We start from the raw sequence: 18,466 nt of genomic DNA, 5'->3' as shown, positions 1-18,466 counted from the left end.
TTATTTAAATTTATTTATGCATTTTAGTAATAAGTAGCGTCTAAACTATTTTATACAACCCCATTAATGTATAATATGCCATATAAAATATCATTTCTTATACTCTGGAACGGATTATTTCCTTTCCCTTTATTTCTTGTGGGAAAAATTCGTTTGGTATACGTCATTTTCGGTATAAGTCCGACCTTCTGGAACAAATTAACGACGTATACCGAGGTACCACTGTATACCGTGTATATTACCATGAGTAACCATTCCATTACCCCCAATCACTGCTTCCACATGCCACATTTGGGCTGTGAAGTACAACTAAAGATTCGAGTTATTAAAAGTGGTACTTGTTCTTATCAACCAGCAATCTGCCTTATGGATTCGACTCTGATGTGTCAGCGGCAAGCCGCCATGAGGCACCAGCGGCAGGCCTAAGTCACCGCATGGTGTATTTTCCCTCTCGGTGAAAAGGTGCAGCCAGACAATTGCTTGCTCATACCACAACTGGTACTAGGGCCTCCACGAGAGGGAGATTTAGAGGGGTAGTTGGACTCGTCTTCCATGCTGACCGCATGTATTTGAAGAGGTTGGCGTACCCACATTTGACCTCGCCGCATGTGACCTGTCGACCGACTAACTGCACTATCCCCATTTATTCTGCTGAATGGACAGAGGTGGGGGGGGATTTAAGCAACTTACGCCGGTGTTTCCCTGCCACGGCAGGAGACCGAACCGGTGACCCTGCTGTGTGTTACCTTTACATTACGGCAGCTCACTTCGTTTCTCAGTTAAAATGTCAAAAAACGGTATTCTCATGGCTCGAGACATTTCTGTATGTTGCAGCAAATACGTGACCGTTCTTACCAGTTCTTCATGTGATGATTACCAGTCATGAAAAACAAAATGATTTTAACAAACAGAGTAAAGTTCTAGATAAATAATATGCAGGGAAGCTGTAAACTATACCAACTTAAACTATAAACACCAGCATGATTTGTATTTTCTAAAATGTTTTTTTGCCAATTCTCAAATGTGATAGGTCAGTTTTGGTGAACTCTCCATTTGTCATTATGAAAATGGGTATACCAGGACATCTGGCATGTTACGACACAATGCACTATGCCTAATATTATCACTTGGTTGAAAATTTGCAGTTATTCCAAAAGTGAACAGATGGAATTTGTGCAAATCACGAATGTTTGTGGTATGTAAATTGATGTACTATAATGGATGACTGCAAAACTGTATTTTCCATTGAACTGTTGTTTAAATTTGAGGAGGCATGGCTGAGGAAGTTCAAAATAATGTAAAAAATCTTTGAAGAAACGTGGTACACTGTCAGTGCTAGATTATCCAAATAGCAAAAGGAGCACATGTTACGGGCCCCACACTTTCAAGGGCCCCGCGCTAAATGCTTTCAAGCTATCAATTCCGATTCAGTGATTCTGCACTTGCTCTATTACTATTGTACTATAGCGCCTTCAACTTTATGAACGACTGGGTGTTTAAGATTAGCGATTCGTCGTATTATCTGGCTGTATAGCAAATGAAAAAATACAATCTTTACGATGCAAGTTAAAAATGTGTGTTTTAATATTGATGTGTTTATTTTAATTTCGGGCCTCTTCATAACAGATGCTACATGCCCCGCACTAGCTTAATCCGGCACTGTACACGGTACATGCACAATGTAGTATTTAGGAACACAAGGATGCTGTTATTGGCACGTGTAGCTGCTCGGTTTTAAACATATATTTTTTTAATGGTGGAAAGGCAACACACGGCAGCACAGTTTAGCTGCGACTTTCTTTTACTGGCACCACGTGGCTCCTGCAGGTGCCTCAAAAATTACTGAAAAACGCTCAAGGCCAAAAATATAAAAACGGTAACAAAGATCGAGACCCCCGTGGTTTTACGCACACAGCTGTGTGAATAAATACAGGCTTGTGTTGGTGGAACACACATGCAGTGAGCGCTTGGTTCACGGACACCGGTAACGATGAAACGTGGGGTCTCACGTGTAGCGAGGGTATGCCAGGAATCAAACTGGCTCTCAGATGTAGAGAAAGACGTTCCAGACGTCACATTTGAAGGAGTAAAGACTGCCCTTCAGTGTTTAAAAAAGACTAGCCGCTCGTACATATATTGTGGAAGGTTTCTAAACGCAATACACTATAATTCTATCCCACAATCGTCATCGTCGCCATAATCTGCGAATGCACCAGACCGCAAGAGTGAATCGATGTCTGTGTTCAGCACGAGGCAATGAGAGGATACAAACCAGGACATTGATCGACAACTACTTTTCCCCCCAACCATCATTTGTCATCACCACAGATCCCCACCTGCTCCTCTGCTCTGTTATTGCTATCGGATGGTCCATTAGCGATCGTCTCCGCAGCTGCTCTAAAACACACGTGTGCTGATAATTCCAGGGCGAGTTCGGCTACGCGACAGCTCGCGGAGCGGTGCGGAATATGCGTGCGGGACGAGGGGGCTGGCATCGAACACTCATCTGCATGCGCATTGGTCTTTGCACGCTGCAGGGAATGTTCTCTGGCAAGCACGGCTGCTGCCGATTCCATTAGCCCTTCTCCTGTAAGATTTATGCCACGAAATAATGTCCATGTTGTATATCCAAACAGTCCGTTAACATCAACAAGTCAAATGCTGAAAAGTGCATCGCCATGCTATGGAAACTGGAACACGAGTCTATACATATGTTACCTAAATTATGAAAGAAGTTGATTCTTCATTAAATACATTCCTTGTCGAACAAAATTGTGCTCCGTGTAAGGAGTGTTGCTTATTTATCCTGATGTGGAATGCAAGAGGCTTTCTTTCCTGTGTTGGAAAACAGTTGCCAAGCAGCTGGCAGTGTTTGTGATGAAGCCAGGCCCATTCCTGCATGCTCACAAAATGAGATTTTAGCACAGCAAGAAACCGTTTCTCCCATTTCTCAGTATCTGTACACGTATCCTTCATTTAGAACCCAATGGCACAATGTACATCGACGCTCATAACTCAAGTGCAAGGCCTCTGGTGATGTACACAACTGTTGCAGGTGGAATTTCGTTTAAAGCTTTCGTGACTGCAGGGATTCAGCTTCTTGGTTCTTTCAGTAAAGTCACGTAGAAGGGAAATAATAAACTAATAATAAAACATAGTAAAATACAATTCTCATGACGTTTCGGCCACAACGCAAGCAGCCGTCCTCAGACGCTGTCTTTCCGACAGCCCTGTTCTTCACCTGAGGACGGCTGCTTGCGTTGTGGCCGAAACGTCATGAGAATTGTATTTTATTATGTTTTATTTTTTTATTATTTCCCTTCTACGTGACTTTACCGAAAGAACCAAGATGTTGCAGGTGGGTCAGGATCGTCAATGCCCACACATTCGCCATTGTCAGGGGGTGGTGGCTATGCACGCCTGTAATCCAGAACTGTGGAGGCGAGGGTTCGTGGATCGCACAAGTTGTGGAAACGCCCTCATCCTGCCTTGCGAGGAGAGAGCTGGTACAGAAAGTGGGCTGCGTCTGTTCCATTTGGATGAGATGCAGTGTTGCCCCCCTGACGCACGTGGGTTTTCTCGGAGTGCTTCGGTTTCCTCGGATATTAATTGGCTGAAAACACCTAAATAAAAAGGTTGGCCCAAAAGTCAGGACACATTAGGGTTTTTATATTGATTTTAACAAATTACAAAGGGTTACGGTTTTTTTTCGACGTTCACTTCTATTAACGTAAAGGCATGCATGAATTCTCTTTTTAAATTAATTACCAGGTTTAATCTTTGAACATTCACCAATTATGTTTTTGTCTCAATTCATTCAGGGTTCTTAGTCGAGTTTTCTAAACTGCGCGGTTTAATTTTAGGCGACCACACAGAAAGAAAAATAGATATTGATCACGAAAGATAGAATAGCAAATTATAGAAAACACAATTAAAATGTTTAAACACAAGGTGTCAAAATAAATTCAATAACCCGATGTGTCCTGGGGCTTTTGGGCCAGGCTCACTGCCTGGCCGCCTTCACGCTCGTCTGTGGTTCCTTGCTCCTCCGAGCTGCTCTCTCTCTCTCTACCAAGAGTGGGAGCGAATGCTGTGCTCTGTGCTAACGCATTCCTGCGGAGGGAGCTGGTAGGAACGTTGGGTTGCTCGGTCAATGGCGAGGGTCAACGGCGGCGTGGTGTATTCCGCGAATATGCCCGACTGCGAGGGCGGGCACAAGCCACCACGGGGTGACCAGCCACTCCCCACCCAGCCCCTCCACACCCAGCCCCTCCCCACCCAGCCCCTCCCCACCCAGCCCCTCCCCACCCAGCACCTCCCCACCCAGCCCCTCCCCACCCTCCCCACCCAGCCCCTCCCCACCCTCCCCTCCCCACCCAGCCCCTCCCTCCCCACCCAGCCCCTCCCTCCCCACCCAGCCCCTCCCTGTACGACGGACGGACACAATAATCCCCTGTGGGCTGGTGGAACCAGGTGGTTCCTACCAGTATCACTTTGAAATGTATTATAAATGATTATTGTGGGTGGAGAAGGACGGCACATGTTTAACACATTCTTTGCTAATTGCAGACTGAACGTTGCTCCAAATCTGGGTAAGACCACGGCAGCCTTCATGCACATTTCACCAAAAGCTGAAGCTACCGTTATTAATCACATAAGATAGCTTGTTTTCAGTGTGTGTTACTTTGTCCAAACTTTAAGTGCAATATACACGATCATTTTCATTAGTTCATGAAGTGATACGAAGGGAAAAAAACTAGATTAAGAAAAAGATGTGTAAAAAGACGATGAAAAGGCCAAACATAATTTTGTAAACCGCGAGGAAATGTATTATGAAGAAAATAAAAAATAAAAAGACGCAACACCTGAGCAACCTAAATTGTTATACCACAACAAACAAGAGAGAAAATTCAAACGAGAGACATATAGACTTATACAAATAATTTACTTGGGAAGAACAGAATCGCTAGATTAGATGATGGCCAATGGATGAGACTGACTAGTGACTAATCGAAATAAATCCGACTCTTTTGAAAGTGCCGGCGGGTCGGTAACCCAAACTCCAAGCCAAGCCTGGCAGCGTTCTCGAAAATATTTGCGTGAGAAATGAAGCCATGAATGTAGCACAAGCCTTGATAGGTTTCATTAAATGTGTTTTATTATGTTGGCAGAAACCTTGAGAACAAAAACGACGATAACAATAAAACCACAAGGCCACATCTTCATGGGACAGAGCAATGTCGTCAAATAGCCGATCATCAACATGTACCACTTTGTAAGGCGTATCATGATCTAGGAAACCATGCCCAGCTAGCAATCTCATTTTGTTACAAGTATGCGCGAACAGCAGAACCAAGTTGAAGGTAATATTTATTTTTTACACGATTTTATTTAACTCACTCCATCTGTTGTCGTATCCTCAAAAAATCTTGTAACTTAATTTCAACCGTCTTCCCAATGTATCGACTGCAAACTTGGTATAGGTGTGTCATACTGATGACAATAATATATTCTATCATTAAACATTTAAAATATATATTTTGAAACGATCATTTTTACGGGTCTAATTGTCCACGCTCAACTCACGTTGCCTGTAAATCACCAGGGTCCCTGGCGCTGTGGCAAGCTGCGGGCCAATTCATGGAGTCGTGGAGTTCTGCCATTACTCGTACGGAACATTTTATTAAAGCGTGTTTTTAAAAAAAGTATTTTTTTTATATATTTTCATTACATCCATGTTAATATAAATGGGCCCCTACAACTGTTCTACACCGACAGGCGAATGATGGCGGATAGGAGACACAAGCTAGGCAGGAACACATTCATCTGTATCTTTATCAGATTTGTTTCATACTGAGAGTCTTGATTTGTGTTGAGCTAAATGAGAGGACAATAAATCCTTGCCATGCTCAAGTTCTGGATTCACGAGTTTTGCATATTCGCAAGTTACTAAATGGACACCAATGCACCAACCGTGACCCGCTAGACTCCAGTATTTGCGAGCGTACGTGTCAGACCACGGACACCAGGGAGGTGACATCTGAAACCATCTCGGAAGATAAAGCTTCGCCCCCTCGGCTGCTGCCCGCTTAGTCCTCAGTCTCACAGTAATCTAGATCTGAACTCGCTATTGTGCATTTTTACTCGATACGTTAATTGCCCTTGATCGTGGTTCCCAAGCGTCCAAACGAGAGAAAAAGTGTGTCTGCTGAAAAAAAGGCAGAAGAAAGTGATGCGTTTGAGTGAAAAAGCAAAAGCGTTAGGCCGACATTGTGGTTCAAGCGAGTCGACTTTGAGGTCCATTCAAAAAATAATGTGAATGCAATCGGGGAAAGTGTTGCAGCTAGCGCTCCCCCAGTGCTAAAAATGATAACAACTGTGCGTTGTTTTATGAAACACCTGCATCCCCCGAGGAGTCATCCTCCTCAATTCCTCACCATCACCACCAACACCTTCATCGTTGTCAAATCATCGTCATCAAAGGGAATTATATATATTTTTTTTTTATTAAAAATGTATTATACTGGTAGGAACCTCCTGGTTACACCAGCCCACAGGGGATTATTGTGTCCATCCGTCGTGCATCCAAAAATGGGATGGGTGGGGAGGGTGGGGAGGGGCTTGGTGAGGAGGGAGGGGCTGGGAGGGGTGGGGTGGGGTGGGGCTGGGTGGGGAGGGGCTGGTCTCCCCGTGGTGCCCTTATAAAACTCAACGTTTAACCTACTCACGCCGGCTTGTGCCCGCCCTCACAGTCGGCCATATTTGCGGAATACACCACGCCGCCGTTGACCCTGGCCATTGACCGAGCAACCCAACGTTCCTAGCAGCTCCCTCCGCAGGAATGTGTTTTATTGTAGTAATTTGTTATTAAACATTTAACATTTCCCACCCTATGTTCACTCGTAAGCCCATTTTTCCCATTTGAAACGAGGTTTCTGCATTCGCGAATTCGGCATTCGCGAGAATAGAGACGGTTAACTGTACTAATAATATGCAAGCAAGATTGTGATTTTGCCGATGGATCATGAACACAGCAACTCGAGTTCACTCTGTGCCCCAGCTCCGATGAAAGCGATCGGAGCGCATGTGGACGCGCATTGGATGCCTTCTTTCAAATCTGCAGTTCGTTTACAGGAATCCTTACTCCAGAGCCTTGCGGTCAGCAGCTGAACAAATCACGACATCAGTCAAACAAAATGCCAGCTTCAAATGTTGAATTTCTTATGCAGACATAATTTTTTTTTATTATATACTTCTTTGCACAGACAGTTGTGTGGTGCTTAACAAGAAACCAGTTTGAGACTGCTAACACAGAGGATAGTGTACAATTATAAATCAGGAGGTTGCAAGTTCAAGTCCTATTCAGGGGTAGACTCAGCCATTCATTCCTCTGGGTTTGATCAAATCCCACTTTGTGGGAAATCTAGATGTGGTTGTTCCGATGGCTTTAATTCCCCCCGGCATAAGAATGTGGAATTTAAACCACTGGCTCAAGAGCTATAAACCAGATGACCATTGGCTCATGTTCATTTGATTGGAATACCACTTTGACAATTATTTATATTACAAATTACCTATTAGCAAGGATAGTAAGTGATATCACTGGTAATTGAGGGATAAATCACATGATTTGTATGTGACTGAATTCAGACGTATGCATTGTAAATTAATTTAAAACTAAAACTATAACAATATAAAAGCTGAAATAAAAGCACGTAGGCATAAAATAAATTAAATCACGACGTTTCGGGCGCAACACAAGCGTCCGTCATCAGGTGGGACAACCACAGCAATTTATTATATATTTTCTACCTACGTGACTTTACCGAAAGAACCAAAGAGTATGGATCCCTGCAGTCATGAAAACTTCAAATCTTGATTAAAAGCAAAACTATTTGCACTCTCATTTTCTACATCTCAGTCTATGCCTCCGATTCTGGTGAAGTGTAAACTTGAAACGACGATGATGGCTTTGTTTGATTACATTGTATATTGCGGACGATGGTAACCACGTACCATCATTGTCTTAATTATCCCACTACTGGCTATGTATGCGATCAAGTTAGTGTTCAAAGACCCAAGGCCGTAGCCATGGAGTCAAAATTGGGGGGGACCAAATCTTCCAGGGAGTCTGGGGGTCCCTCCCCCAGGAAAAATATCTAAACTTGAAAACTAATTTCCTGCCTAAAATATATAAAAAATTCACTAACACATGGGATGGACTTTTTATTTATTTTTTACAATAATAGTGTATTGTATTACATTGCTCTGTTTTTCTTTTTTTCCCTTTAATTGTTTCATTGTATGTAATGGCAGAGATTAGGGATTAATAAAGTACAACCATGAACCACAATCATATAAACAGAAATCTATGCATTATTATATGAAGACAAGTCCAGATATTGTGGCCAAGGTTTAGCAAATTGTTGTTTTTATTACATAGCATAGAAATGATTAAATTTTTTCTTTTATTTTTGATAGCAATATATTGGGGGGGGGGACATTTTGAGCATATTTGAATATTGGGGGGGGGGGATGTGTCCCCCCCCCCCCCCCAATATATATTATAATTACGGCCTTGCAAAGACCGCACATCATTACCGAGGAACGCATACAACATTAAACGCAACTAATTTCGAAACATAATGAACACAAACTCATTGCATAGACTGACAGCAGTTCATCTTGTAGTATAGATACAGAATTACTCGGCTCAACGCATTGTACCTCACTATCGCCCACACCTGGAAAACCCCTTAACAAGATCACGTTACCATTCCCACTCTCAGTGGCAGAGTTAAAATCGCGCTCACTGCTTTAGCTCACGATAATCTGTGCGGATCCATTAACTGGACGTGTGCAGACTGTTATTAAAATGGAACATCGAAATATAACCTGTCAGGAGAGGTGGCCTGCCGAGCTCGAGGACAATACTGCTCGTGCCCATGTCACACAACACAGCCAGCAACACCGAGGACCCTGGGTTTAATCACGAGGCACTCGCTTGAAATAAACAGAAATGCACGAGCATTAAACGTTACAGGCCTCGGCCCGGTCAACGATAACTGCCGTATGGCAGAATGGTCACATTGGACATAGGGCAGAATCAGGGCAATGCCCGAGAGATTTGTAACGTCTCTGCAATACGCAATCCAAACTTAAATGTGGAAGAACCGCGATCAGCGGGGTGGTGGATAGGACTGCGCGGACTGGGAGAGTTGGCAACCATCAGACTCTATTCACACTGTCATTCGCTATGATTACTGTACGTAACATTGGTAAAAATTCCACAATGGTTCTTTGTTATGCGTTTCTCTCCCAGAATTTGGTCAAAGCCAGCAAAACTACCTCATTCCACATGTTTTGGACAGATTACGCAATATGAAGAACCCATTCCGCAAGTTCTAGTGACTGTGTGTGTGTGCTAATTTCACACATGTAAAGTATAAATATGCAACATATATGCATGTACAGGCAACACATTATTGACGTACAGCATATGTTGTGTATAAATATATATGTAGTGCACAATGATCCGAGTGACAATACCACTGGTAAGAGGAATGATCACTTGATTTTTATATGACTGAATTCATAGATGTATGACACTGTTAATTTATTTCTAACAAAAACTACAACGATATAAAGGTCGAAATGAAAGCGACGCTATTTGCACTTTCCGGCAAAAACAACCCCCCGTACCTCATCGGGTGGTTGCCAGATGGTAACGCCGTGGTGGCTGTGAGCAACGCCATAGGGGAAGGTGGCCAATTCCAATCGGCTGTTCCCCACATTCCGCTCGTCGCCACCACAGCGTTCCAATGGGGCTCTGGGCGGGTGCGAGGGGCTGGTAAATCCCCTTCCTCCACCTTCAATTCAATTACCACAAAACCACGTGAGAAATACCAAACAAAGCTTGTGCCAGAGGCCGAGAGGGGGACAGGCATCTAGGACTTCTTCTGGCCAAACCCCATTTAGCAGAGGCAGGAGACTGAATCCTTAACCCTCGGGGTTCCTCCAGAAATGGCAAAAAGCCACTGAGTGGCCGTTTGGAATGTTCGAACGCTCACTGCGGAAGAGAGGCTGCCACTGCTCTGTCAGGAGCTAAAACGGTGCTGCCTGGATCTCTGTATTATTCAGGAGGCCTGGTTCTGGCAGGAAACTGTCAAACAAGAGGGAGTGGCTCTTCTTCTGAACAACAGAATGAAGGGAGTGTGGGAGCGTGGCGGTGAGGCGTGGGAAGCTGTACGTCTCAGGCTACTGTGGGCTCGCCTCCCCATCAACTTTGGTGGTGGCTTACACTCCCACCGAATATGAACATCAGTGGAGGGATGCAGGCAAGGCTGTCAAATACCTTCTATGACTTCTGTCACAGGTGCTAGCTAAAGTGGCCCCTCGGGATAGAGTCATCCTGTTGGGTGACTGTAATCCCCGAGTGGGCTGGAGTAAGCCACATCAGAAGGCTGTTAAATTTCTGTGCAGTCTTTGGGTTCTTTAATTACCAACACGCTGATGCGGCATCGGCGTATCCATACAACATCATAGCATTACAGCCGGTCCAACCTCGAAAATCTTCTGGACTATATAGTGATGGAACAGTGGATGCGGGCCCATGTCTTTGACACCACGACCTAGCATGGAGCGGACCTACCCACTATTGACTTATCTGTAAAATGCACTGCGCTGATGGGTGTCCATCTAGGACCCAATTCGGGCCCCCAGTGGCCTGGTCTCAGCTAGCCGATGAAAGTTACAAGCGAGAATTTAATCACTTGCAGCTCGGGTTTGCATAGTACCCCCCCCCTCCTGATACCAATGGGGAAATGGGTGACGTTTAGGTCTGTGGCTCATGCAGCTGCAATGGCTGCTTTGGATACATGGACCAAACCTCCCCAGACACCCTGGCTGACAGGAGGTGTTCAAACTGGCTGAGAAGAAGCGACAGGCCCACTCTAACCGGCTACAGCATCCCATGTCGGAGAATGAGGAGGCTTACCGCAACCTTCGTTCAGAGGTTTGGAGAGCCGTACGGCACTGCAAGGATGAGTGGTGGTTGCGGGTTATTGAGGAGATGGAATCTGTCATTTGCAACGTCACACCAATCACCATTCTTAGGAGAAAGAAATATAATATGATCTCCGACCTCCAAAAACAGGTTTGCAGGTTTGCAGAGCATTTCTGTGAGGTCTTGGAGGAGGGGAAATCCCTCAGCCAAGAAAACATCATGAGGCAAAGGGGGGATGACCCTACTGAGGCTGCGGTGCCTCAAATATTGGAAGAAATAGTCGCTCCCTGCGAGTGGCTGGCTGAGGTGCCATCTGTTGAGGAAGTACGCAAGGCGATCCAAAGTCTGAGACCAGGAAAAGCACTGGGCAAAGATGATCTAAGTGAATTGCTGAGGGAGAGTGGTGTTTCTGTGCAGACTGTCCTATATGACATCATTATAACAGTCTGGACGACTGGATGGGTTCCACAAGATTGGAAGGATGCCCCCTCCAAGGGAGACACACAGACTGTAACAACTGCAGGGGCATCTCCCTCCTGAGTGTGCCGAAAAATGTGCTGGCAACGATTATTCAGCATCGCCTTGCCAGGCACGCTGAGGAGACACTTAAAGAGTCCCAATGTGGTTAGAGGCCAGGGTGGGTCTACACAGATACCATATTCTCTGTCCATCTGCTACAGCAGAGGTATAGGGAATTCCAAAAGGACCTACATATCTGCTTTATTGACCTGGTCAAGGCCTATTCATGGTATCAATCTCTTCTCACAATAATTACAGACCTTATTGATGATGGGCAAGCCGAGTAAACCTACGTGGCCGAGAGTTAGAGCCATTCCCTGTTCACCTTGGGTGCTACAGAGATGTCCTCTGGCGCCTACAGTACTTATTTCTTGCGAGACATAGACTTCCCTAATGGAACATCTTTGCCGGTTAGAAACATTCAGGCTAGCATGCCTACAATCCATTCTGGGTTTAACAAGGCTGGATTGTGTGAGGAACGCACAAATCCTGAAAGATATGGACACAGTCCTATTGGTGAGCTCCTCCGACAGGCAAAGTCGCATTGGCTAGGGTCATGTAGCCCACATGCCCAGCCAACGCATAGAGATGGACTGATGTGATACGAGAAGATATGGAGCTGAGTGGACTTGGCAATGACTAGTACCAGCGGTATCAAGATTGGCCTCTGTGGAGGAGGTTCGTGAAGGGCGCTTCTGGGCAGTTGGAGGCAGTCGCTTTCCAACAACAGCGGAGGGCAGAGCAGCGATGCTCACAACAACGAGCGGAGCACCAGGTGGCTAAAACGTGGCAAGTTGGCACAGTAGGGGCCACAGGTGGTGCATCTGTCAGTCATCTCTGTCAGTCAACCCATGGCACCTGTTGTCCCAAGGGCCATGTTTTGTATAGCAAAAGTCCCTGATAAACATAACATTTAACGTATAAAAACATTTCACTATTTAAACTTTTGTTCTGCACAGCATGTACACTTCAACCACAATTCAATTAACTCTTCCTTAATTTGCTCCACTTTCCATGCATTTATGGCTTATCTTACGTACATTTCACCGACCTTGAATAGCTTGACCTGCGTCCTGATATTAAAGCGGCATACATGCAGGTGTTCACCTCATATACAGCACGCAATATGCCATAAATATAGGCAGCTTCACAACACGTCCACTGAAAATTCAATCAAGGTTTTCAGCTTGAATAACGTCCACTTCAACTTTTCTGTTTAAAACTCCACAACTGCAGTGCCTTCGGTGGCTGAGCGACTCCGATGATCTGCTGCAGTATAACAACCGACTGAATAATGTCCTGCAGTTGTACTCTATGTGCATGTCTCAGCATGAAGTACTTTACTCAGAAATTTAAATACATACCTCGTAGGTAATACGTCTTAATGGGCGTTCCCCTCGTTAAATATACAGCAGTCGTACTGCATAGAATTACAAATAGATGACTGTACCACCAAGTCTAGTATGTTTGTCTCCTTTGCAAGACTAACTTGGGTCACCACAATAATAACACCAAATACTCCACTGAACGTTCCAACCGCTCTACAGGTAGAGGGGTCGCGACCCATCAAAAATCAAACCCGCTTCTCTGAAAAGTGGGGATTTTTTGTTGTTGTTGTTGTTGCTGATTTTAACCTATGCTAATATTTATACTGCTGTTGGTTATAAAGTTGTCGATGGAATGATAAACATCTCTCGATGAATGATGTGAGATGGAGAGAAAAAAAGAGTTCCACATATTCCACTCACCCCTAAGTACTAATTTGTAACATAAAATGTGAGATTAAGCTGGCAACTTAACCCTATTATACAGTATAGTTAAATTTCAGTCAGCAAGCCTTTTGACCACCCTTAATAGATGGCAACCAAATCCTGGAGGGTGACTCCCTTTGGGCAGGGCCAACAAATATTATCAGGACACCGCAGAACAGTTTTCAAGATAGAAATAGCGAGGAGATCTTTAACGTTTTATTTTTAAACAGTCCGTGCCCATAAAGTGTTAACCTCTCTCCGCTTATAATAATGTGATTCGCAGGAAGGAGTTTACCTTTGCAGCTCAATAGGCGCAGTTCTGACTTCTGTGTTTCTTGAGTGATTGTGCCTTGTGCAATGTAGATTTAACTTTTAACTAACATAATGATTCATATAAAAGCACTCAGTGTATCCCTAGACTACTTGGCAAATAAAAGTGTAATTATAAAAGTTTATTGCATAATATTGCTGTAACTATCATAGAATTACAGGCATATAAATGTATCATAGTTGACCCAAAACATTTAAACTATTTGGTTATCTTTTATGTTAGTGAACAATTTGTATACTGTACATGTGGTGGATTAGCAGGCTAATCGGTATAGAAATTAGATTTGAAGTTTTCGTGACTGCAGGGATCCATACATACTCTTTGGTTCTTTCGGTAAAGTCACGTAGGTATAAAATAAAATAAATTAAACCACGACGTTTCGGGCACAACACAAGCGTCCGTCATCAGGTGGGACAACCACAGCAAGAAACAATTGTTGAAGTGGGTATATAATTGTGAGACAATTTTTTCACCCTTTTTGAATAGAAGAATTAAGGAAGTGCTATTTCATTAATCAAGTATTTCATGTCTTTGGAACAATGTGGTAAACGTTTATTAATTTTGTTTTAACAAAACAAACTGGTCACGCTTCTTTTATGATGTGGATACTGTCGATAAAAAAAAGACAAATCTCCCGAACCAGATGGTCTAATTATAAGACAAATCTCCTGAACCACGTGGTCTAATTATAATTAGACCACACTGTAAAGGGTACATTTCATGAATTCAAAGTGTCACATCTTGAACGTTTTACTCTTCATATGAAAAGTGGTCTTTTTCCTAGAATATGCGTATATTTAATCCACTAATTCTAAACTTAAATCGTTTTAATGTGTCATGGTTCTTCCACAAATAGTGACCATTTCTAATTGCCAATCATCAACATCCATGTTGCTGCTTTCATGCTCCTGCTGCTTATGACGTCTTAAATCATTGCTATGCTATGTTCTCTATTTTCCTCTCATTCTCTTACAAATAATCTTACAGTTCTGCATATTCAAATTTTAGCTTAACACCTGTCGAAATGTCTTCTTCAACATTTTTTTGGAGATTTCAGACGTTATCCGGGTGCATTACCATCTGTCCATTTACAAGACACTATCCATAATTATGGTGGTCATTGCATTATTTACAGTGGTGACATCTATTTAATAAATATTGTCCCCATAGTTATTTAATTGTTGCTTAGAATTAGTCTAGAGTTAGTCTAAGCAACAATCAGCTACCTCCTGGACTAGGTTTTCATTGTTAACTATCGTTTTTTCCTGACATGTGGCTATAATGAAGTACAATTTTCATGGCACCAGCCTGCAATTTCTTCCTGTGTTGATTTTTTGTTATCAATCATATCTTACAATGACAATTAGGATTCTAATTTCACTAATAAATAACAATTACCATTATGCCTAGCCTCTGTAGACTAGGCATTAGCCTCAGTGTACATTGATGCAGTCATCCAAGCTCTCAAAAACCTAAGGTGTAAATCTGTTGTTAATGCACAACAATTACATAAAGGCAACCGCGACACTGGCATTCCATAAAAACAGACAAGGAGACATGCTAGCAACATCGTTTTTCACAATGACTTGAGAAGATGATTTCAGAGAGTTGGATTGGAATAATTCACGTACAAAAATAAATGTAAAAATACATTAACCATATTTGCTGACGACAGTCAATATAACAACTAATGTAAATAAACTACATCAAAATCATCGAAGAATGTCATCGGGAAGGCTGCAAAGTCGTCTTAAAAATATTCATAAAAACCCTCCCCGCACCTCTGATTAGCGCGGTGCGAAAGAAGTTTGACGTACATACGTACATGTTCACTCCACAATTGAAGATTATGCGAGTGATACAACCGTAACACACCAGAGTATGCATACATAGGGCAATTACTAAATGTGGACTGGGATCAAAGTAATGACATAAAGAGGTGGACAATTTCAGGTTGAATTGATTTTGGAAAAAAAAATACCTTAATGAAATTAACAGTATGCTTAAACAGCATGGTGATAAGTGTATTACTGTTGTATTATCTGCTAATATATCGATCAGAAACATGAGCAATTCCAAAGAAATGAGGAAAACAAAAGTTCAAATAAGTGTAGAGAGACACATGCTTGGAATTAGGCCGAAAGACAGGAAGAGGAACGCATGAATGAGAAAAACACATGTTCGTGGACATGGGCCAGGCACATCGCGAGAAGAAACGATGGCTGGTGGTCAAGGCTAACGACACGGTGGCAGACAAGTGAGAAAACACGTCCCAGAGGGGACGTCCACCGCCGCCGCGGAGATGGAGCGATGAGATCAGCTCGTGCACAGGAGACGGATTGTTGCGTGACAAGACCGTGACGGATCGCGACGTAATTGGGGTGCCTCCATCCAACAGTAGACAGGTCATGGCTCATTCCGATCATTATTTGTTGACACCGACTTGGCAGTGGTGCACACGCACGAAAAACAACAACCCAACACATTTGTCAATCACAGCGGCCTTGAAAAGAAAACAAATTCTACAGGCGACGTTTTGGACACAGACATTCTTCACAAGAGAGATCCAGACTCAAACCTCTCTGACCGCTCTCTACGTGCTGTGCAGAAGGGATATCGCCCGAAACGTTGACTATTACTGTGTACATTTTGTGTCATTTAAAAGTCGATGTTATTGACTAATGTGTCGAGTTGTTTTTTGGAATGGCTTATTATAGTAATCCCATCACGATAATGTTGGTGACGCATGGCACTATTTAGTAGTGCCACCATTTCTATTGATGTATTACTACTATAATGGATCAAGAATGTCTGTGTGTCCCGCGCGTGACGTCACTCCACATGCCGCACCCCCTTCATTAATATTCATGAGCGGGTGGATTTTTACACTCACGAAAATTCGCTTTAAGTTGGACGTTTCTTCATTGATAGGGACTCTAATAAATAATTCTACGCAGCAAAAAAGTAGATTTTGTGTATTTAATTCTTCAGCACTCGAGGCAAAAGGTAAGTCTCATTTATGCTTCTACATTATGGTAAAATAGACATTTCTCGGTAATTTTCCAGAAATTGTATCGAATTCCAATTTATTTCAACCCCAGCGACCGAAAGCAGAAGAGAATATAGTATCAGAGCAGTGAATTTCAACTATTTGAGGGTCAGTTATATACAGTGCTACAGTGACATGAAGCGAGGTGTTTGATGACATACTTTCGTGCAAGATTCACTGCCATTAAATTTCCACAAGATGCAATTATACTCCGCTCAATTTTGTCGTAAATATTACAGCTTCCGTCCTAGGACGGGCAAACAAGCTAGTTGTACAATAAGTTCCACGAGTTTATAAACTGCATTGCATGTGTTATGAGGTGGTTAAGATTCAAGATCCCAGTCAAGGCCGTAGCTATGGAGTCAACATTGGGGGGGACCAAATCTTTCAGGGGGTCTGGGGGTCCCAACCCAGAAAAAACATCTAAATTTGAAAACTCATTTCTTGCCTAAAATATTAAAAAATTCATTAACATATGGGATGGACTTTTTTATTTTTTACAATAATATCTAACAGTATTACATTGCTCTGTTTTTTTTTTTACTTTTTATTGTTTCATTGTATGCAATGGCAGAGATTAGGGATTAATAAAGTACAACCATAAACCACAATCATATAAACAGAAATCGATTTTATAGCAATATATTGGGAGGGGGGGGGGCATTTTGAGCATATTTGAATATTGGGGAGGGGGGGATATGCCCCCCCCCCTCCCCAATATTTAGTATAATTAAGGCCTTGATCGCAGTTGTGCATTATTCTTGACCACAATCACGCGGGATGTTTTTTTGCCCACTATTACTTTTATTCTTTGCAACTCATGACCCAGAGGCTTGCGTTCTCAGGCGTTTAGGGCGGCAGCAGCAGCAGCAGAGGGGTCGCGTTGGGTGAACCTGGTGGGGCTCCCACACTCGGATCGGCTGAGGGCTCATGGCACAGGGCACGGCTCACCTTGCAGGGACACGGCCACGGACGCGCACAGCATCAGCAGCAGGAGCAGCAGCAGCAGCAGCGGCGGCGGCGAGCCCGGCCCCATCTCTAGGCCCAGCGGTCGCCCCGGGCTCCCATGCCACGGCCGATGGGCCCCTCTGCCAGGCGAGGAACTTGGGAGCGTGGCAACTCCTCCTACTCAGCCGTCACTCCCGCCGTGTACCTCTTCCTCTCACTCCGCTTTCTCACCTCCCTCGTCTCTCTATCTCGAGTGCCCCCCCTACTCCTCTAGTTTGCGCTCCCCTATTCTCTATCACCGCTCCCCGTCTCGCCTCTCTCTCTCTCTCGCTATCTATATATATAAAGCCCTCTCCTCTTCGTCTTTGCCTTCGCTCGCCCTTCTCTCGTTCTCCCAACTCTGGCTTCTCTTACTCGCGCTCTTATTCCACACACACACCCCTGCTACCCCTCCCCCTGCTACCCCTCCCCCCTGCTACCCCACCCCCCTGCTACCCCACCCCCCTGCTGCCCCTCCCCCCTGCTACCCCTCCCCCCTGCTACCCCACCCCCCTGCTACCCCTCCCCCCTGCTACCCCACCCCCCTGCTCCCGACCCCCCTGCTACCCCTCCCCCCTGCTACCCCTCCCCCCTGCTACCCCACCCCCCTGCTCCCGACCCCCCTGCTGCCCCTCCCCCTGCTACCCCTCCCCCCTGCTCCTCTCCCCCCTGCTACCCCTCCCCCTGCTGCCCCTCCCCCCTGCTACCCCTCCCCCTGCTCCCCTCCCCCCTGCTCCCCCATCCCCCCTTCTCCCCCCCACCGTCTATTCCCTCCCCCTCCTTTTTCGTCCCAAGCCGCGTTCCTCCGCCTCGCAGTGCTCGCG

The 18,466-nt window shown here is 44.3% G+C and overlaps 1 protein-coding gene across 1 annotated transcript in view; it reads right to left on the bottom strand.

Moving 5' to 3' along the window:
- The window catches only part of LOC144951671 (chondroitin sulfate proteoglycan 4-like), a 69,798-nt gene extending 51,777 nt beyond the window's left edge, over nt 1-18,021 (bottom strand). The window contains exon 1 of the mRNA XM_078881968.1: nt 17,607-18,021. Within this exon, the coding sequence (XP_078738094.1) occupies nt 17,607-17,691 (85 nt within the window). The 5' untranslated portion in view covers nt 17,692-18,021. The remainder of the gene's footprint in view (nt 1-17,606) is intronic.
- Between the last annotated feature and the right edge of the window lie 445 nt (nt 18,022-18,466).

This window comes from Lampetra fluviatilis, chromosome 3 (genome assembly GCF_964198595.1).
Source record: "Lampetra fluviatilis chromosome 3, kcLamFluv1.1, whole genome shotgun sequence".
Taxonomy (NCBI): Eukaryota; Metazoa; Chordata; class Hyperoartia; order Petromyzontiformes; family Petromyzontidae; genus Lampetra; species Lampetra fluviatilis.
Note: the sequence above shows the minus strand (reverse complement) of the source record. Positions and strands in the feature narration are given on the sequence as shown.